Here is a 22,280-nt window from a genome sequence, read left to right on the forward strand (position 1 = left end):
AAACGTCAGCCTTCCTGCTCCTCTGATGCTGCTTGGCCTGCTGTGTTCATCCAGCTCTACACCTTGTTGTCTCAGATTCTCCAGCATTTGCAGTTCCTACTATCTCTGAAACATTCTCTCTGGGCTGCATGGCAGCAAGTTGCTGGGAAGCACCTTGCCTGTCAATAGTCATGGCACTGATGGCAGCAGCTTCCAGAACTAGATGTCAAGCATGGACCTCATTAGGTCTATGCACAAGGAAGAAAAAAATTAGACGGAATGTCACTATTCCCTTGGAAATAAAAGGCAAGGGCCAATATTCCATTTGCCTCCCCTATTACCTGCTGACCGTAGAATACCCAGCTTTGTAATTTAAGCACGAGAATCTTCAAGTCAGTCAATCTGTGCTGCAGCTATCTGTAATTAAATAGCATTGGGCAGGAAGAAATTGAGCCGTAACTCTACTTCATTTCTCCACATTAGGTCTTACTGGTTCAGTTTTTGTTCATTCTCTTGACTGGTCTATATCCCATTTCAGACTCATCCTCACCACTTGCCTTCCCGTTTTTGGGAAGTCTACAAACTTGGGAATAGGACATTTCCTTGCCTGGAGGTGTTTTTGTTTTTGCAAGTAATTGTAGATTCAGCACGGATCCTGTGGTACTCCGAGTTACAGGCGGACTTTCTCAAAATGCCCCCTTTATCCCAATGGTCTTCCACTGGAAGACATACTAAAACTACTACAAACAGTTCTGGAGAGCTATTGGCCTTTAGCCATGTTAGTTTTCCCTTGTATTTTTCCTCCAATACTGATACTGTGCTTTTCTACTTTTTGCCCCTTTTAGTATATTTGGATGTTATTAATTATTTACTCAAACCTCTCATTTCCTGGTTTTCTATTATTTCCAGTCTATTCTTTAAATGGCCTGCCTAATTTGGTCTTTTTTCCTTCAAAAACACTTGTCAGTTTATTATATCACTTGCTCACATACACTAATTTTCTCCCTCTATTTGGTCTCATTAGCTTTTTAAAAAGACTCCCGATTCTCTCATTTACAACTAACCTTTTTCCCTAATTTGATGCATTATGGCAAAGAACAATCTTTAACTGCTTTGGTTTATCCCCTTTGTAAAATCCTTCCTCATTGGGATACGCCTTTGAGGAGCCATGAAATGTTTTCAACATCTGCCATTGTTCAACCAATGGTTTCTGCTAAGCTCCTTTACCAATCCACTCCAGCCTTCACTGCCATATTGTTCCCTATTTACATTTAAGCAGAGTTGTTTCAAATCCACATTTCACTCAATTTGAATGCTTACTTCTAACATAGTACTGACCTTTTCCTATGGGATCTTTTACTGACATTACTAATTAAAAAACTTGTTTTATTATGCATGACTACATGCATAACTGCAGATCCCTCATTGGATCCTCAATATATTCATTCAGGAAACTCTCCTGATGACACATTTGAGTTGTTTCTCACACTCTCTCCCAAAGTGATGTTCCCAATCCACATGTTTAAAGTTACCATGTTAATTTATTCTCGCTTACAGTCATAGCTACTGTTAGGAGGCACATTGCCTGCTCCTACCAGTATTTTCTTCCCCTCGTTACCTTTTATCTCCACCCATACAGATTCTCCATGCTCCAGTCCAAGACTTCCTGCTATTGGAAGTATTCCATTAAGCAAAGCAACCCCACCTTCATTTCCTTCCTGCCTATCTTTCCATAGGACAGGTGTAGGCCATCCTGCCCCACCATTCAATATAAACATGACTGAGTGAACACTTCAATACCTTTAATCCACTCAACTATTGCCAGTTACCTACAGGGTTATCAAATCTCTAACTTGGAGAATTAAAGTCAGTGTATGTCTTAATGGCAGAGGGCTGTGGAAGCTCAAAAAAAAAGTTCATAAGCTTCAGTACAATAAAAGGCATTAAAATTTTAGACCCAAGAGGTATTCTTCTTCATTTTCCAAATATAGTGTTCCCCCGGTTCCAAATTCGCCAGCTAGGGGAAGCAACTTAAACGGCATGAAGTAGAAAGGATGCAGAGAAGATTTAATCAGGATGTTGCCTGGGCTAGAAAATTTTGGCTGTGGAGACATGGATAGAGGGTACTTTTCACTCCCTCGAGCAGCGGAGGCCAAGGGGGAATATGATTGATGTATAAAATTTGAGGATGCACTGAAACTTTGCCCTTGGTCATTGATCTCTCCACCAAGTGGGGAGAAGGCTTAGAGGGAATATAGTACATATACAGAACAGCTGGCATCCAAAATATTGATCTTTGCTCTAGTAGAGACAGACATGGATCAAGAGACTGACCCACCTATCCCTGTTGCTTTCTGATGGCTAGCCAATCATTAATCCATCCTAGGATGTCAGCTTTTTCCCCAAATGCTTTAAATTTCTTTCTAACCAGCCTCATCAAAGGAGGTGGGGGGGCAGGTGTGAACTTACATCAAGTGCTTTCTGAAGACCAAAACACACTACCTCCATTGGGAAAAAAAAAAAAAAAAGGGGCTTGTGACAGTGCTTACATCCCCACCTTTGACCCAGGAGGCTCAGGCTCAAGACCAGCCTGCTGCAGAGGTGTCACACATCTCAGAACAGGATTAGAAAATATCTGTGATGACCATCCGCTCCCCTTTATGAACTTTGTTAGTAACAGCTTCAAAAATAAAGTAGTGAAGTTCAAATATGATTTACCATGTGTAAAATGGGAAAAGGTGAAGGTACTGGCTCCATCATATAATCAGCAGATTATTAATCCAGAGAAGAACAAACCCAAAGAACTGCAGATGCTGCAAAAAAATAGACAGCCTAAAAAACAAATTGCAGGACAATCTCAGCAGGTCTGGCAGCATCTGTGGAGGGGAAGCAGAGTTAACATTTTGGGTCCAGTGACCCTTCAGAAGAAATGCTGCCAGGCTGAGTTTCTAACATTTTGTAATCCTCCAAATGTCAATTTTGCACATGTTGTACAGTAGATTCTGGCATTTTCCCCACTATTCCCTCACTCCCTCCTTAAATAGACAGTGGGGTAATACTTGCTACCTTCGAATCTGCAGGAATAATTCCAGGTTCTATAGAATTTGGGAAGATAATCACTCCCCATTCTTTCGAGCCTCTTGGATCTCCAATTCATGGCTGCAGAATGGGAATTCAGGATTGGATATCAGTAAAGTGACTTTATTTTGAAAGGATCCAAGACTTGTCCCAATGACCAATTAAGTTCCCTGTTTTACATCACATGCAGAGAGAGAAATACATTTTAATCCTATGTTTTGTCCAGTGCAGAGTTCAGCTTTTATACAATAAACAGTTTAGCTGTTTATAGCAAGTTCAAGTTGTTTATCATTACATAGCAAAAAAGAAAAAGCCTACCCATTTGTTCCTACAGCAGGATCCCACTTCAAAAATTAGTTGTTCCACATAAAAAGGTACAATAAATGCAAACATGGCAAAAGAAACAAAAATCTAGTGGCATAACATTTTATCAGCAAGTGATTTTGTTTAATTAGCTTGATTACATTTTCATTTATTCTTCACTGTACAAGTAACATGTTTCCAAACGTAGAAATTTAAAGCTGGAAAATAATCTGCAAAATAAAGCTGCAAATACATAAATCTGGATTGGTGGAATAGCTCTTGGCAGGAGGCAGAGGCTGGCAAAGCAGTATGCCTTCAAGGGCATAGAAACAAACTATGGCATCACAGTCATATTAGGTTAAAATGGGTGGGTAGCAGCTTCCCTGCCAATTTTTTTTTTTTTTTTTTTTTTTAAGCGCTCATTTATTGAATTCAATTTTACAGTTCGTTCCTAGTGGGATTTACATTTGGGACAGCAAAATTCCTAGCCCAGAGTATTAAATTCCCCAAGTAAAGTGAAATTTGATTTCAGCTTTCATTTGTGCTTTTGTAATACACAAGCCAACAAGATTATAAAAGCAATGAGAGTCATTCAGGCCATTCTGGACAGAAAGGAGAGAATCTACAACCTCTTACCTCTTGTAAATCAGTCTATACCCAGCTCCTCCTGCAGAGACAATTACAGGGACAGTAACAGAGCATCAGCATAGACTACTGTTGCACGATGCAAAGACAGCCTTGAAAAAGATATGAATAGAAATCAGAATCTTGCAGGTTTTTTTATGTCATGCATCAGTTTGGATGCTGGTTTGAAAATAAGGAAGCTTCTACAATTTGAAACTTGGATAATGGTAATTGGTGGTAGAAAGCATCTGAAATGATGCAAATAGATCTGGCTGTGATATTGATCAGAGGGTCTACATTATGAAGGGACTATTTATGTCAACCTAGTATAATGGAGACTGATATATCATGACCCACTTGGAATTGTCCACCAAATCCCAAACCTTGTTCAACACAGACAGCAGGTCAGAACAAAAAAAAGCTGAACAATAATATGTCCTATATTTCTTCAAACAAAAACAAACAAACTTTTCTTCTAGTTTACAATAATTAAAAAACACAATAAACCAGAAGGTGTGCAAAGGTATGGGAAAACAAACAAACATGGAACGACAGGAGAGATCACTGGAAGCTGAGTCCTGAAGCCTTCCTCATACTCCAATCGGGGAAGTGGATATTTTTTCATAAAAAGTGAAGCAGGTAATTTGCAAGCCAGAGCTTAGCTGCTTTTGTAAAGCTGTGGTGTAAGCATTTAAGTGACAGCAATTTAAAAAGAGAAAAAAGTGTGCTGCTTTATTTGAAGTACCTCCATGTGGGCATCGACTGCGCGAGCTGTACCCTTCCTCTTGTTCTGCTCAAAGAAAATAAGAATGGTTGAGGAAACAAAGGTTGAAAGATGTGACAACAGGTTTGTTACAAAAAAAATGCTGGAGAAACTGGAGGTCTAGGAAAGAATGATTTGAATATTGCAGTAAACTCCTTTTAGCTCAGACTCTGAAAAAAGTTAATGAATGCAAAATGGTCATCAAAAACCATTGTACTGTACTACTACTTTCCAGCCTTTAGTCAAAAAGTGAATTTGCCAAATGTTGGTGACATTACTACGTACTCACCAACTTATTTGGAGTTAGGTGCAGATTAACCATTACCTCATTTCAGTGGCAGAACAGAACCAGGGGACTAAATTATTATTTTGGTTCCTACATAGCCTGGAACGGCAGTGGTCTGTCTTCTGCCTATTTCCATAGTCTTACAATCATCACAAAAAACCTCCTTATCTGTCCAATTTGAGACCATGCTGATTTAAGTTACAGAAATTGAAATTTCATGAAATACTAATTCAGGTGTTGAATGAATCCATCCAATATCTTGAGCTTTGAGACATGAACTGTCCCATTTAGGCCAGATATCTCAACATATCTGTAAACACAAAGTTGTTTAAAAAAAGGATGGTATGACAAAGATTAAGAATACGTAACTGATGAAAACAATGCAAGATTTCATAATTCTAATGGCTATTTTCTTCTTTCATTAGAAACTAGTTAAGTAAAAGCTTTCTCCACTAATTCATTCAATCCTTGCTGTTCTCATCTTTCAGTCACACATTGCACCATATACTAGCTCATTCTGTTCAATGAAGTCATCCGGCCTTGACCATGAAGCCTTTTTTTGTTTAAAGCCGCTTCTGCTCCAATCCCAGAGATCTCTCAATAGAACTGGGATATTCAAAAAAGACACAGGCAGCTATTACCTAGTATAATGAGGGAGAGAACGGGAGAGTGCTGCTTCCTTCTCCTCTGGGCATTTCCTGCTCCTTTGTCTGACTCAAACCTGGCAATTCCTCAAACTTCAAGTTCAATTAGGCCTACAAAAGCTGTCCTCTATACTACATCACGACAGCAAATCAAAAAGTCTGGCAAAAGCAAACGGAGAGGCTCTAAGGCATTTTTTTTGTTGTATTTTAAACTGGTTATTGGTCCCGGCTACAGGTGGAACAGGTGATCCACTTCTAAAGTGTCTGCCAATGTCATCAAGATCTGCTAAAACAGATGCAATACAGGAAGATAAAGATGCAGAATGGATACGTAATTGAGAAATCTATGTGCAAGGTCGTACGCTTTGTTAAGAATCATACTTGGACTTAATGTGCAAACATTAAAGCAAACAAGGAGGACAAAAAAGAAGAAACTTGGAGCCTACACAGACAAAAGTCAGTGATACAGATCTATCTTCCAGTTAGTTTCAACCAGAAGTTGGAGGAACTCAGCAGGTCTGGCAGCATTTGCTGAGAGAATGGAGAATAGAGGAGGGGCAATGGCCTAGTAGTATTAATAGTGGACTGTTAGCCCAGAGATCCAGGTATGTTCTGGAACCTGGGTTACAATCCCATCACAGCAGATGGTGGAATGTGAATTCAATAAATATGTGGAATTAAGAGTCTAACGGTGACCATGAATCCATTGTTGATTTTCCAGGCAAAAAGACTCATCTGGTTCACCGATGTCCTTTAGGGAAGGAAACTGCCATCCTTACCTGGTCTAGCCTACATGCGACTCCAGACCCACAACAAATGTGGTGGACTCCGAACTGCCCTCTGGGCAATAAATGCTGACCTGTCCAACAGCACCTTGTCCCATGAATGAATTTTAAAATAAGTCCAGTGTGCCTTCTCAGAGTTCAGAATGCAGAAGTTTCCATTTGTTTGTTTCAGATCTCCGGCACCAACACGCATCTTTTAATCTAGTTTGTTTCAGTCACCTTTACTTTTGTCGGAATCTATTGGAGGGACAAGTTCTAACATTTCTCCACTTCCCTTCAATAATTTGATGCAAAACGGAAGAGTGGGAAGGATTAGGGATATTCAAAAAAAGGACAATGACATTGGAAAAGTATGTAGACAGAAGGGAGAAGACGCAGAGACAGTAAAGAATGGGAATTAAGAAAAGTTAGAAGTGCAATGGGGAAACTACACTAGAAAAGGTAACTCCCACTGGCTTTCAAACAGTTATCAACTTGCCTCCATCTCCTGCTCTTTTCCTGAAACCTGTTAAATATTTGCAAATCACAATTTTATCTAAGTCTCAATAGCCTAAAGAGAACACCAAAGGTATCTGTGTGAATGAATTAATACGGCACAATAGGGAAGAATTTCTCCCACAGCCTGCATGATCTATGCACAATATCAAGCATATTGCAGAACTGTTTTAGGAAACGCCCGAATGTCAAAAATATGAATCCACAGTGTAACTTTCAAGATGAGCACAACCTTGACAACAGTTCCGTATCAGGTTTCCACTTTAAGTCCCTGCAGTAATAACAGTTGCCAAATTATGAAGATCTCACATTAAAGTGCCAAATCCAAATATCCTTGACACCAAGCACAATTCAAAGTATTAACTAATTCGCAACTGCACTGTGTTTAAACTGGAGCTCTACTGTAAATAAGTTCCAATCGTAAGTGCAACCCTAAAATCGGTAATCAAACCATGCTAGTCAGCAATTTTTACATATTGATTAGCCCATCAGATTCCTCATTGAGATCTGAAAGAGGGACCTATTGGTTAAAAGGCTGGTCAGTTACCCCCTCCAGAAAGGGAGTGAGCTGGATTTGCAATATAGGAACTGCTCAAAAAAAAAAAAAAATTATGTTCCTCAAATCCGTGCTTCCTTTTGTATGTGAGACCAGCAGGCAAAAGTAAGAAGAGCCAGAAGACTGGAACAGGAGACAATTTACTTTCTGTACGCTGGCCGACATCAACTTGACAACAGTATGAAGAGGGATTTCTACCTGCTACCTGCTGGAGTGCCTTCAATGCTGTTTTTGGGTTTCAACCATTCAGCCCAGGCAATAAGCATCTCAACATTAGAGACAGAAGTAGGTATCCAGTTAAATACTATTAGTGGTGGCTGCAGTCTGTTAATCTGTACCTGTTAAGGCTAGACGTAGCCCATGGTCATAGAAACCAAGTCACAATTAGTAGTCTCCTTACAGCTGACAAAACATGGCATTGATCAAAGATCACGATGACTTTTACAAGGCCATCACTTTTAAGTCATCTGGAATTTAAAGAAGTTACCCATTTCCCTCCAAAGAATGAGGTATAGATTCTTCGTTATGTAAATGAAAGTAAGTTTGCAGGTATGTATGACAGATCAAATGGCAGTTTGTTAGAAACCATGAACTGAGGGCAGATTGGTTTTAAAAATTACTTGGAGTGTTGGCAGCACTGGGTGGGCCATCATTTATTTCCTCTTCCCAATTACCCCTTGAACCGAGTGGCCTGCTAGGCCATTTCAGAAGGCATTTAAGAGTCAACTGCATTGCTGCAGGTCTAAAGTCACAGGCAGGCCAGTAAGGGAAGGACAGCACATTTCCCCACCCCAAACATTAGTGAACCAGATGGGTACTTTCTACAGTTAGATTTTCACTATTAAAACTTTTTTTAAAATTTCAAATATCAACTGCCATTGTGGATATCAAACCAATGCTCCCAGAACGTGGGTTATTAGTCTAAGTGACATTACCACTGCCTCTCCAAATTAGCCAGCTTATCCATAACAAGTTTTTTGTTAGAGTAATTATTTACAATCCCTTCCTACATTGTGACCCCTCCCCCATCAGATGTGAATCATTCTAGATGCCAAAAATAAAAATCATACCCCAAACAAAAACTCCTATTATAGCTGCACAGAATTAAAAAGCATGTCACCAAATCCTGAAATTTGAGCCTGACAGTTTATTTCACATTTATTATGTGCGTTCCTACGTGCTAAAAGTTAGACTATTGGATCAAAGTAACAAAGCCAAAAGAGGCAACATAACCACTTCTAATTTTTTAAAACAAGCAAACATTTACATTCTCACAGGCTCCTTAAACTTATGACAAAAACAGCATAAAATTGGAGGCAACTATAGTTCATCCTATATTTGCAATTAATACTAAATCTCTACAGAAACTGGCAGAGAATAAAATTTGAGAAGATAAAGAGCTTCTAAGTAAAAAGGAAAAAGATTAGCAACAAATATTGACCCATTCTAGACAGATAGAGGAGCTTATACTAGGAAGAGAAATAGCAGAAGCAAGAAAAAGGTGTCTGCTTTCAGAGATGAAGACGGAAGAAGTCTTTCTGAAATAAAGGGTCCTGTGTGTGGAAAGGAAAGACATTGGTATTAAAAATTTTAGTATTGGAGAAATTAACAGGAATGAAAATTGACAAATCCACAAAACCCTATGACTTTTACATGAGACAGCAAAGAAGAAATATCTAGAGATAGTGGATACATTGAATAGAATTTTGAAAGATGATCGCCAATCTGCAACAGTACTTGCAGATTAGAAAACTGCAAATGTAACCCCACTGTTTGAGAACAGTGTTGTATAGAACAAATTAAAAATATTTATGCAAATCACTGAAAAAGACTAAACTTTGCAAAAGGCAACAATTTTTTTTTTTTTTTTTAAAAACACATTTAAAAATTAGTCCAATTAACCACTTAAATTAACTGACTACATGACTGAAGTCACTCGGTGCACAGTGTCTCTTGATTGATGCACCCAAGTTTAAAAAACTCAATAGCTTCCTCATCAAGAAACTGGAAGTTAATATTTCTGGAGTTTTACACACGCCTGTGCAAACTCAGCTGGAAAAACAGCCCCTCAGCAACTATTGTAATGGATAATTTGATAAAAAGAAACAAAAAAAAACAGAATTCAGTAGTTATTGCAGGTGAGTAAACCTCTGATCTTATTTGGGGAGGTGGTGCTCTAGCGATCATATCAGTTCACAGTAAGCTAGAACCTTAGACAAGAGGGCATCAGCTTGAAACCCACCATGGTTGCTGGCTAAATTTGTAATTCAATTAAAATCTAGAAGCTAGTTTAAACAGCAACCATGTAACTATCCACTGTTGATTACTGTAAAAACCCATCTAGTTCCCTTTAGGGAAGTGAAGGCGACTTATCTACTGGCCTACATCTGACTCCACACAGCAATGTGGTTGACCCTTGAAACCACAGAAAACTGCACAGCAAGCCACATTTGTAACAAGCGATACCCACATCCCACGAAGTGATTAAGAATGTGGAGCAAAGAAAAATATCTTTTGTAGTTTGTAAAAATAACATCCCCAGTGATCTGTCCAATACTTAAACCAAGCAACATGTAAAGTTCTAAATCAATATATTAAGATGCTGCAGCGTATAAATTGACTGTCACTTGTGTTACAACAGACTACACTTTAGAAGTAGTCAAGTGACTACAAAAAAAAAAATCATGCTTTGCTACCTAGAGGTCATGAGCAGTTCCACAAGCTCCTTTCCTTGGCACAAATTTCAAAATGCCTATTATTTGAAGCCAAGGACATGGTTAAAATATTTCCTGAAAACTAAACAAGTTTCAGCTGCTTCAGAAAATCAGATAAACTAGAAGGGCTAAATTTAGAGGGAGGTGATGCAAGCAATAGTACAGGGAATGAGAGCAAATAAATAAAAGGAATAACCTAGCCATTAAACTGTACAGAACTGTGATAAAGTCAATAATAATGTTATTTAACTTAAACATCTTTCCAGTGTAGTACATCTTAATCTTGTTCAGCATCCAAATCTTGGAATGAATTGGAGTTTTGACAGAGGTCAGAGCTATTGAAGGAAAGGAAAATGTTTGGTGTGAAGAAACAAAACATGGCTTCTTGGGAGGCAACATTAGTGCTGGATGCCAATATATAAATTTAAGTGCCAGGAACAAATCTAAATCTGTAATTGGTTTAGGTTTTGCTAGCAGAAATTCAGAATGCATTAAAGCACTGAGTAAAAAGCATTAAGTAGAGGTTAGATTGATTTCAGACCAAATCCAGCCTCAGCTTACAACTATAAAATCCCCTAATAGACAATTGAGTCATAATTGTAGACTTTTTTGCCACTTGGCTCACTGCGTCTGACATCTTCACTGGAGTTGTTTACTTTTCAGTGTAAGCTTTTATAATCCTTTTTTCAATTTTATGCCAATGTCTTGAAGTGGTCTCTGCCTTAATAGCCACTAGTGGCAAAAGAATTCCATGTTTGAGGTTAATTGTTTGATTCTGCCTTCATTGTTTTCACTGTATTGCAAATTGATTCCCCTATTAGTTACGGTGGCCAGTGGAACAGCGTTTACTCGTCTTCCCAAATTTGGAAAACTTCAGCTGGATTTCTTCCTAACTCTGCTCCATACAGAAGTTTATTTAAACTTGGAAACACGAGTTACAAAATGTTTCAAAGGTACTAGAATTTTTTTTCTTGGATGTCACTTTCAGGCAAGAGATTGGAACAGATTGGAGGAGGCCAGCAAGCATAAATGCTCTTCCAATCTACCAAACAAGCGTTAATTGTAAACTTATAGTTTAAATTAAACAACACCTACTGTAGCATTAAAACACTTGCTGTATTTGTGCAAAGTCTGACTATAAATATCAGCTTCCTTGCAATCAATGAAAAAACTAACCTTATCAAATGTCTGCTCAAGGATTTTTCCATATTTCCTCAGCTTTGATCCAGAGTAGTCGTGTGTCAGATAAGAATAATGGTCTTAATGCTGTAGGCAATTAGTGGTCAAGCAAAGCATCAAGAACTCAAGCAGGAAAAGAGCCAAATGGTACTAAACATCTGATGCAAAAAAGAAAGCTGGCCATGGCTCCCAGACACTGCTCAAACCAGGGTATTACTTTACCTGACCTTTTTGTTTGAAGTCACTCAGGTGGGCATTCCTGGCTCAGCCAACATTTATTGCCCATTCCTAGTTGCCCTTGAAAAGGTGAAGGTGGTGGGGAGCTGCCTTGAACCACAACAGTCCATTCTGTATCAGTACACCCACAATTCCATTACATTTACAATCAGCATGGAGAGTGGCTTGGACAGGAATTTGCAGGTGGTGTTCACGAGTCTGTTCTCCTGGTCTTTCCAGTATGTTTTCTCCTTCCTTCACCCAGTTAGTTCGAGAGTCATTGACTGCAGAGTACCCACCTCTTTCACATTCCACCAATCGTACTAAAGGCTTCTTAAACCTGCTGTACCTCCTAGCCAAGCTGTTCCATCACAGCTATAAAACTGCCATCCACCTGCCCCACATGCAAAATAGTTCAGGTGCTTTCTAGACTGGTGAAATCTACCTGGTCAGTTGGTGCGCCAGTCTACTACTTGACCATCAGTAAAGTGCTAGAAGGGGTCACCAACCATGCTATTAAGCAGCACTTGCTGAGCAATAACTTGCTCATTACTGTTTGGGTTCTGTCAGAGCCACTTGTTCTTGACAGAGACACATACATGCACCATAGACATAGGCCATCCAGGCCCTCAAGCTGGCTCAGCCACTGATAGTGGCTAATCATACGCACAATATTCTGTTCCTGCTCTATCCTTGTATCCTTTTGATCCCTTAATCCTAAGAACTATTATGTGCATCTCTTAACTTTTCAATGTCCTGATTTTAATGGCTTCCTTTGACAATTCCACATGCTCACAAGAAAATCCTCATTTGTACTAAAGGCATACTCTTCTCTTTAGGCTGACTCAGTTCTGTACTCTCTGGTCACCAAGAACATTCTTGCTGCATTTACCCTGTTTTTTGATGCTGTTATAGGATCAAGTCTCAAACCTATCTCTTCCCCATACGTCAGCCCTGCCATCCCAGGAAACAAACTGGCAAAACAAAACCAAAAACTGTGGATGCTGGAAATCTAAAGTAAAAACAAAGCGCTGGAGAAACTCAGGTCTGGCAGCATCTGTTGACAGAAGGCAGTTAACATCCAACTTCTGGAGAAGTGTTACTGGACTCAATCCACCTATCATTTGTACTCCCTCAATAGCCAGAACATCCTCGCCTCATTACGGTCTTGGTCCAAACATGGACGAGTGAGGTGAGGAGAAGTGATGTCAAGGCTGCAATTGACGAAGTGTGGCATCAAGTAGTTCCAGCAAAACTGGAGTCAGCGAGGGTGGGAAAACTCTCCTGGTTGGAATAGTGGCTGGCATAAAGGAAGATGGCAGTGGTTGTCGTAGGTCAATCATCTCAACTCCAGGATGTCTCTGCAGAAATTGCTCAGGTTAATGTCCTAGGCCCAACAATCTTCAGCTGCTTCAATGATCTTCTGGCCACAAGGTCAAAAGGTAGAGGTATTCCGTACCATGTGTGACTACACAAATACTGAAATCAGTATTTGCCCAAAACACTGCACAAATGCAGCAAGACCTAGAAAATATCCAGTCTTTGGCAGAGGAGTGGCAAATGCTGTTAGTTATTTTGTGAAAAACATGTCTCCACCAGGACAGAATATAACCATCGTCCTTTGAAATTCACTGGCATTAGCGTCACTGAATCCCCTACTATTAACATCCAGGTGGTTGCTATTGACTAGTATCTATACTAGGCTAATCATAAATACAGACCCTGAGAGAAAGTGGGAATCCCAGTGTGCAACTCCTCTCCTGACTCCCCAAAGCATATGCCTTGTGGATGGTGGACAAGGGAGGAGCATTTCACCATACTGACGAATTCATGGTTTCTGTGCAAATGCAAATACACCCTACATTAAACAAACAGAAGACATTGTTGCAATGTGCCAGCATTACCTCAAGGAATTAACAAGAAAAGAAAGTACCCTTCAAAACTAGGTGTTATCCACCATCACCAGTGCAAAGAACAGATGAATCAATGTGGTGTCAGGTGATTTGCCAAGGCAGATTCAGAGAACTAAAGAGTTCACCGGTGGAGCAGAACAAAAAGCTGCCTGTAACAGTGAAGGTATTGGTTTTACAACTCTCTGGATATAGCACTGCTTACCTACTAACCAACCCTGCATCTGAGCAAGCAACAGCACTGCATATCTAAAACAAACCCCACCATTCAATAGAAGAAAAGGCTGAAATCATTCTTCATTTTAGGTCAAGCAACATTTGTAGAAAAATGACAATTTTTAGCCACTTTCCCTTCAGGCTAGAAGATATCACATATACGCATCTTTAAAAATAGAGAGAGTGCGCAAAATGGAAGTAAAAGACAATTAGGCTGATGAAAGCAATATATAATCCACATAAAAAGTCAAATGCAAAGCTGTATACAAAAGGAAAATATGGCAAAATAAACTGTCACACAATTAAAGAATAAAATCAGATGGTGAAAAGAGGGCTCATGCAGCATACTTGGCAATGCAAGTTATTTCAGGAGAAATAATTTGCTGAGCTAAATTCTGTCCTGTGTTCAAAAGGAAGAAACAATTAAGAGTTCCTACATACTGGAAAAAAAATTAATGTAGCTCTCATCCTCGCATTTGTTATATATTAACATTAGTGTTGAAAAGTTTTATTTCCTAGTTCTTTCTCAAGTTTAAATTAAAATACAAAGCCACAGCAGTAAAATAAGAGGGTCCGGCAATGAACTCACATACAGTAAACAAGAGACTTTAAAAGTTTTAAACCAAAAACAAAACAAAAAAAAGTCTCTCACAACCTCACCTCGGCTGATACGCTGCTTCTCTCCAGATAGGATGCCAGGAGTGTCAATGATGCTAATGCTTTCAAGCACTGGGTTTGGCAACTGGGCACACATAAATCTGGAAGACAAAAATAAGTGTGGGTGTTTCAGTTTCCATCAAGCATAAGGCTTGCTGATCTAATGCTGCTATTTCTGACTAAACCATTTTGCCATATTTTTCATTTGTACAGAAATATGAGACTTAAATCTTGCAAGAGTAAGTAGTGGTGACCATTTGGCCTATTCTATTGGTGCTGCCTTTTCAATTGGTCCTATACCCTTGACTTCCATGATCCTGCAAGCATTCCCTCTAGGTGATTATCCAATTTGCTTTTGCAGGCCTGGAATAAAATTTGTCTCCATCACACTGACAGCTAATGCATTCCAGATCCTAAACTCTTGCTTTGTAAGAAAAGTACTTCCCAGATGTCCAAATTAGCGATAGAAGCAATCATCTTAAAAACCTTTACATCAACCCTTCCAAATGGGAAGTTTCTCCTCATCTACCCTGTATGTTATTTTGAAGGCTTTGATTAAATCTCAAACTCTTCTTTTGAGGACAACAAGCCCAGCTTTGCTAATCTAGTCTTGTATCTGCAGCCTCTCATCCAAAATACGTGGCAAGTATCTTTCAACACTAATATCTTTGCATTCTTTCTGAAATGTACAACTCTGCACATTTCTGATATTATAGTGGAGGCCAAACCAGTGTTTTATATAGGCTCATCATAAGCTTTTTTTGTTTTGTACACTTCATTTTGGAGCTCAAGATCTCAATGGTCTTAATGGCTTCCTCAAACTGCCCTGCAGGTCTTCAATATTTATGCAAGTACATTCCCAGGTCCCTTTATTTGATTACCTTTAGAGTTGCATCTTCTATCACAGAATGCTTTCTAGTTTTCCCCATGCCCCCCTATTAAAACTGCAGGAATGGATCAAATGGACAAATCAAACCAAGATTAAATACAACAGAAATTACCGGAGAAACTCAGATCTGGCCGCATCCATGGGAAGAAAGCAGACTTGATATTGAGTCTGGTGACTCTTTACAAGAATTCAACAGTTATACTCGAAATGTTAACTCTTTCTTCCCACAGATGAGTTTCTCCAGCAGTGTGTTTTGGTTTCAGATCTCCAGCATCTGCAGTTTTGTTTTATCCAAGATTAGAGATCTGCGTTGAATTTCCATTTTATCTTTGCACTCAAATTTGGATGTCTCCACTCATTTACCATGCTAATGACTATACAAAAAAAAAAGAGTATGTGGGAACAGTACAATGACAAGCCACATTTTGGGCAAAATTATCAGTCATACAGTAAATTAGCAATTTGAAATTATACACCCCTCTCACAGCATTATTTCAGTTGGGGGAACATTGCTGAAGTAGGTAACTACAAGTCAAGGGTGATAGATGTTTGGAACTTTTCCCATAAACAGTGGATGATGGGTCAGTCAACTTAGATCCAAGACAGATAAAACCTCCTTTTTTTGAACAAAAGGACTAAGGGATATGGGCCAAAAGGCAAGTGTATGATGTTAGGCCACAGGTCAATCACGATCTCATTGAAAGGCCTACACCTGATCCCAAGTTCCCCAGCATGAAACACTGGTTTCTGCAGTGTCATCACGGCAATATATAGACACACAGTATAGGCCTCAAACCAGTGTGGAGCAAGGATGAACCTTTTGAAACACAATATCAGCTTCTCCTGGAGAGATCACTTCAAAAATAACTTAAATGATACAAAAATCATTGATACATGCTTAGAATTTAAGAATTTAACAACTAACACTTCTCTTCATCCAGCTCAAGGAAGGCACAAAAATGATGGGAGGACAAAGGAGACATCTTGAAAACTCCCTGAAGCATTTCCTCATTCTTAAGAAACGGACTTGGATGCAGCTTCTGGAAGGGACAACTCTTGCCAACTGGTGGTGTTCGCCACAAGGAAGTATGGAAAAAAAGGAACCTGAGGAAGTAATGCAAACGATCAAGGCCGTGGCCCACTTCTACTAGTGTTCCTAACATTGGTATGATGGGAAATAAGGGAAATGGTTGAAGACAGATGGAAGTAACCTCTGGGTCTGGTTTGTAATGCATGTGTCTTTACAGCAAATCACAAAAGAAAGATTGGTCTCGAGGGGGATGGTCCTTTAGTAATAAAGGAGTCAGTTAACATCAGTGTTGACATGGAGCAGATAGTAGCACAGTGATTTGTCATTAGACAAGATCTGTAGTTAAACAGCATTCTTAAAATTAGATTTTAAGAATCTGTAAAATCAAACAAGTTACTCAGTTGCCCGGAGAGAACTAAGAGTGGCCAGTGAAGCACAGGTTCAGTCATTTTACAGATAAAAGTTAACCAAGTAAAAAAAATTCCTTCACCTAACTTGCATTGGCAGTTGTGACAATTTAAATAGTGGGCTTCAATTCCTGAAAGGCCAGTTTTTCTTAAAAATAGAAGCTGGACTAACTCTTAATGGCACCAAATTCTTTGATTAAGTAGCAGCCTTGAAATTACTTCTTCCACGTTTTGGTTTTCTTTGGATGGAAACTTGTAATTCCACACTTTCACTTTTGATCACCCAAAGTCTTCGGCAATCAAGTGATACTAATATACACCCACTGAAATGAAGAAAAATTCCCCAGCGACAATCAAACCACTGTAGGGATTCCCAGCGCAACTTCAATGGAAACTTCACAAGTGGTTGTACATGTGGTTTTCCCCCAGAAACTCTTACCTGAATTTACATCAGGTTCTGGAAAAAAATTCCAAGTAAACTCTAATCTATGTTCAAGTTCCCCTCGACGTTATGCACAATCCCTTATTTATTGTCCTTTCATGGTCAGAATTTATTTCTGAGCAGCACTGAAAAGTGTCCTTACACTGGATGGACTGCAGCAGTCCACCACCACCTTCAAGGAGGATTGGGGAATAGGCAATAAACTAGTCTTGCCAGTGATACCCATGTCCCCAGAACAAAAAAGTAAAATCATGGAGGGGTAGCAATTCCAAATCCCAGCACAGAATTCTTATCTCCACGCAAATATTAATGTTTTGATTTCAAACTGATTTGACTAAGAAAGGTAAAAGAAAAAAAATTGCATCCACTTCCACCTATCATTCAAAGTCAAACCAATAATAAGAGATTAAAACTTGTAATGTAGTGACAGATTTATAATTAGCAACAGTATCTAAAAATAAAAAACCTTCTATCAGCAGTATGCATTTTGCTGTGGATATAAAGTTACATTTTAACAAAATCGATTAAAAATACAGGCAGGCACTAAAACTCAATGTCACCAAAAGGGAGAAGTTGAGAAAGATGACATGACTTCAAACTAAGTACAAGACTATAGTGTGGCAAGGCAAAGTGAAACAGGAACAAAAAATTAAAGAACAGTTCCAAAACAGGAATTTCTGAAGGTGAAATTCAGATAAACAGTAGGAAGAAACAAGAACACAGTTCAATTGAAATTAGGCAATTTAATTTTACATCTAATTCTTCATGCATGAAACATGCTGCATAGGAAGGGAGTGTATTACTTGCATGGTGCTTGCAGGACGTGGGAACCGAGTTGATGTCAACTCTAGCAACTACATCTGCCGGAAACATCCCTGTTCAGATCTCCAAACTGGGGGTTGATTTAAATTCAAGCAAGCATCACGGAAGCACAGAGAACAAATGTGAAGTTTTTTTGGATCTTAAACCACAAAAAAAATTGGAACATTGGTACAGAAAAAAAAAGTAATGTTCGCTTCAAACGTGGAGAGAAAGATTGAGTGAGCTGAAGAGAAATGAATGTGGCACTTATTCTTTCATTTCTCAGTTCTGGCTAAGCCAACATTTATTGTCCAATCCAACTGCCAAAGAGATATGATGATCTGCCAACTTAATACCTTCAATAGGCACTCTGTCCACTACAGTACCGTGGGATCATTGCATACTATCTGCAAAGTGAATGCAACAACTCACCAAGACTCCTTCAACAGAACCTTCCAAGCCCACAAAATTGACCAACTATAGGAAGATGGAAGAGAACACTACCAGCAAGTTCCCCTCAAAGCCACACAACATCCTGGCTTGGAAACATAAATCACGAGTTCTGCTGTTAGGGAGTTGCAGGATTTTAACCCAGCAACAAGCTAATATACCTATATCACAGTGAGCTGTAGCCAATCACCTTCAAGACGAATTAGGCATGGAATTAAATGCTACAGCCAGTGACACTTACAGGAGCAGCTTTAGAAAAAAAAAAGTGGTACACTGTAGTCAACTCATTACAATGAATTTCAGTCCCATCTAACTTTCCACCTTTTGATGCTTGAAAAGAAGAGTTGGATGGTTTTGAATCCAACTCAGACTGCAAAGCTATGAACATCTTCAGTATTTTTCAGATTGGTTTTCACAACTGGAGTCTCTTGTCTGAAGTGACGCTGCTTGTGAATTTTGACACTCTGGGCAGACACAAACATTGGCAAATATTTGCCAAGTGATTCGACAGTACAGTAGCTAAGGTTTGGCCACCCTTGAAACCTGTGGTCTACTCTCAACAGGATCTACACATTATGCAAGGCAATCACACCACCTCCACAAAGACACCCCAACATGTGACTGCGATTGTCAGGTCAGACTGTTCACCACACTGAACGAACGTGGTGTATGAATATTCGCAACAGGATTCAAGACAACCAACATAATTGTTGATTAGGCTGTACAGCTTGGGGCTTAGGCTTGTAGTTTTACAAGTCTACCCAAGAACCCTGCATTTCAAAAACAAAAAATTCATGCCACCTTCAATGACTTGTAGGCAGGTCTGCCTGTTTTAACAGCCTCCTTTGGGATTATATCCTTTAAGTTAATGTTACATGTTTTTCTGAAAAAAGTGTGCATTTCCTAATCAACCTGTTTAAAAATATGCTATTCCACATTTCTGGAGCAGGTGGGGCTTAAACTCAAGTTTCCTACCTCCCACGCCAAGAAACAAGTAAACATGGAAATATTGAGCTGCTGTTAAAAATTGAAGGGATAGATCAGGTTAGCTAAGACCACACCAGTTCAGTGATCCTAGGGTCTTCCTTGCAGGCAGTCCCATGTGGTAGAGAATGACTTGCTTCCACACTTAAAAAGCCAAGTTCTCAGGTAACTGAAAAGTCTCTTAAATTACACAGTCTGTCACAGGTGGACAGACAGTAGCTGGAGAAAATGGAAGCATGCAGAACCCTGGTTGCCATATGCTCTGTTCTATTCACACATTCAGATTGCCAGCAACAAGATATTGGATGTACAAATTCTTCCCAGGGGCTTTCTCAAAGCCCTACTTTTGGAAAACCCTGCTGAAGGTTGTACTTTTCAGTAGCCCCAACCTCCAAAGGAAATTTGAGGTTGCTGCAATCACCCTTTCTCAAACATGGTCTTACTGCACAAGACAGATATGCTGGGATGATCTGCCTTTGAGAAGAGGGAAATGAGGCCTCCCTGATGTTTCCGCCATATTATAATCATACTATGATGGGGAATTTCATCTACTCCTAATACCTTAGTTACCAAATGACTTTTTAAAAATCTCTTGGCAGGTTGGGGTTGTGCTAAGTTTGCAGCAGGTATCTATTTGCAGAATGGATCAAAGACAGTCTCTTGAAGTGCCCTTGCAAATATCAAAAACCCATGCTCTTCAAGAGCACCTGTCCATTCTTGGCTACAAGTGCAATCAGGCCTTGTGTGCATGATCGATGTACACAGGCAGTCTCCACTTCACTAAAGCAGATCAGCTAACCATTGGAACTTGTATTCTTCTGCCATCCACCACTTGTGCTTAGTCAGTTTTTTTTTGCTGGATGTGAACCTTCAATCTGAGGAGCTACTTTCTAGATCAAGCTGGATGGCAGATTCAGTTTCAGAAATGCCTTGTGCTCGTGGTTCAGCTACTGAAGAATGGGTCAGGCAATCAACAAGAGGTGTAACTAGTGGAGCCAATTGAGACACGAGGAAACAGCTCAGGTTCAGGCACTGCTGTTAGAATAATAGAATCCCTACAATGTGGAAGCAGGCTATTTGGCCCATCAAGCCTACACCGACCCTCCCACCCAAAACCACCCCTCCCACTTTATCTCTGTAACCTGACATTTCCCGTGGCTAATCTACCTTGCCTGCACATCCCTGGACACTACCGGCAGTTTACCATGGCCAATTCACCTAACCTGCACATCTTTGGACAGCAGGAGGAAACCAGAGGACCCATGCAGACATGGGGAGTATATGCAGATATCCAGATAGTCTGGAGTCATAGCATCATAGAATCCCTACAGTGTGAAAACAGGCCCTCTGGCCCAATAAGCCCATACTGATCCTCAGAGCATTCCACCCAGACCCATCCCCCTATATTCCACTTAATCTACACATCCCAGAACATGGGCAATTTATCATGGCCAATCTACCTAATCTGCACATTTTGGATTGTGGGAGGAACAGGGTTAACCACTGAGCCACCGTGTCGCTGGGGTGGAATCAAACACAGGTCCCGGGTGCTGTGACTAACCCCAAAACATCCATGGTTTCACCCACGTTGGTTTCAGGCCACCAACTTTTGGCTAACCGCCAAACACACTGACCAATTGCATCATAGAGACTGTTGGATCACCTTTCATGTCACTGGACCTGGGGAATCTGCAAAAGCACTGCTAAAAATGGTACTTTCCCAATGCTTGGAAGTGCCTGAAGATTGCTCTAAATAGTCATGAGGAAGTAGAAGGTACAATTTGCAAGCAGATTATGAAAACCTGCAGGACAAGTAGGATTGGGATAGTTGGTAATTTCAATTCCCTAGGGTAGATTGGAGGGGAAAGGTAGCGTGTGGGGCAAGGAAGGAGAGAAATTTCTGTAATTTGTGCAGGAGACCTTTATGGAACAGTACATTGTGGGGAATGAAGTGGGGGAGCATGTGGGATATAGCAGAGTTTAATATTCAGTTGGAAGAGGTTTAAAAAACCTAATGGTTAAGCTTCCCGACTAGAAAAAGGGAAGATTTTAGGGGTCTAAGAGTTGAACTGGAGCAGGTTGCTTGGAAATGCATTTTTATGGGATAAAGAGTGGATGAATTTTTTTCCCCCCCCCTCTTTATTCATTAATGGGATGAGGACTTTGCTGGCTATGCAGCATTTATTGTCCATCCCTAATTGCCGAGACGGCAGTTCAGAATAAACCACATTGCTGTGGATCTGGAGTCACATGTAGGCCAGACCAGGCAAGGGTGGCAGTTTCCTTCCCTAAAAAGGACATTAGTGAACCAGATGGGTTTCTCTGACAATCAACAGTATATTCATGGTCATCATTAGATTCTTAATTCCAGATATTTTATTGAATTCAAATTCCACCATCTGCTATGGCAGGATGCAAATCCAGGTCCCCAGAATGTTATCCAGGTCTCTGGATTAACAGTCCAGCGATAATACCACTAGGCCATCTCCCTGGAAGATTTCAAGAGATAGATGGATAGGGCTCAAGTAAATACCTACAAGAAATAAAAATACAGGGTATCCAAAGTTACAGCACCCTGGAAGACTAATGATAGAGAAAATAAGGAAGAAAAGGGGAGGCATACAACGCACACTAGAATAACAGCAATCAGGAAGAGTACGTCTAATTTAGGATAAGAGGAAGCAATGGTAAGTTATACTAAATCAGGTCATAAAAATGTTCAAGACATTAATAGCAAAAGACTAGTGAAGGATACTGAGGGGTTCATAAGGAACAAGCAGGGTAAGCTGCTCACTGAAGTAAAGGATACAGCAGAGGTACAAAATGAGTCTGCGTTTCTGTTTTTACCAAATTAGAAGATGGTAACAATGGC

General features: G+C 39.8%; 1 protein-coding gene across 2 annotated transcripts in view; it reads right to left on the reverse strand.

Moving 5' to 3' along the window:
- Positions 1 to 22,280, reverse strand: part of LOC109916138 (EH domain-containing protein 3-like) — a 40,223-nt gene that overhangs the window by 1,372 nt on the left and 16,571 nt on the right. The window contains exons 3-5 of one of the 2 annotated variants that reach the window (XM_048596451.1): positions 14,409 to 14,506; positions 4,730 to 4,774; positions 3,997 to 4,097 (exon numbers count right to left, since the gene is read on the reverse strand). In XM_048596451.1, coding sequence (XP_048452408.1) covers positions 4,072 to 4,097; positions 4,730 to 4,774; positions 14,409 to 14,506 — 169 coding nt within the window. In that variant the 3' untranslated portion in view covers positions 3,997 to 4,071. Of the gene's footprint in view, positions 1 to 3,742; positions 4,775 to 14,408; positions 14,507 to 22,280 lie in introns of those variants that run through there. The other variant, XM_048596450.1, reaches the window with a different exon arrangement.

This window comes from Rhincodon typus, chromosome 5 (genome assembly GCF_021869965.1).
Source record: "Rhincodon typus isolate 14 chromosome 5, sRhiTyp1.1, whole genome shotgun sequence".
Classification (NCBI taxonomy): Eukaryota; Metazoa; Chordata; class Chondrichthyes; order Orectolobiformes; family Rhincodontidae; genus Rhincodon; species Rhincodon typus.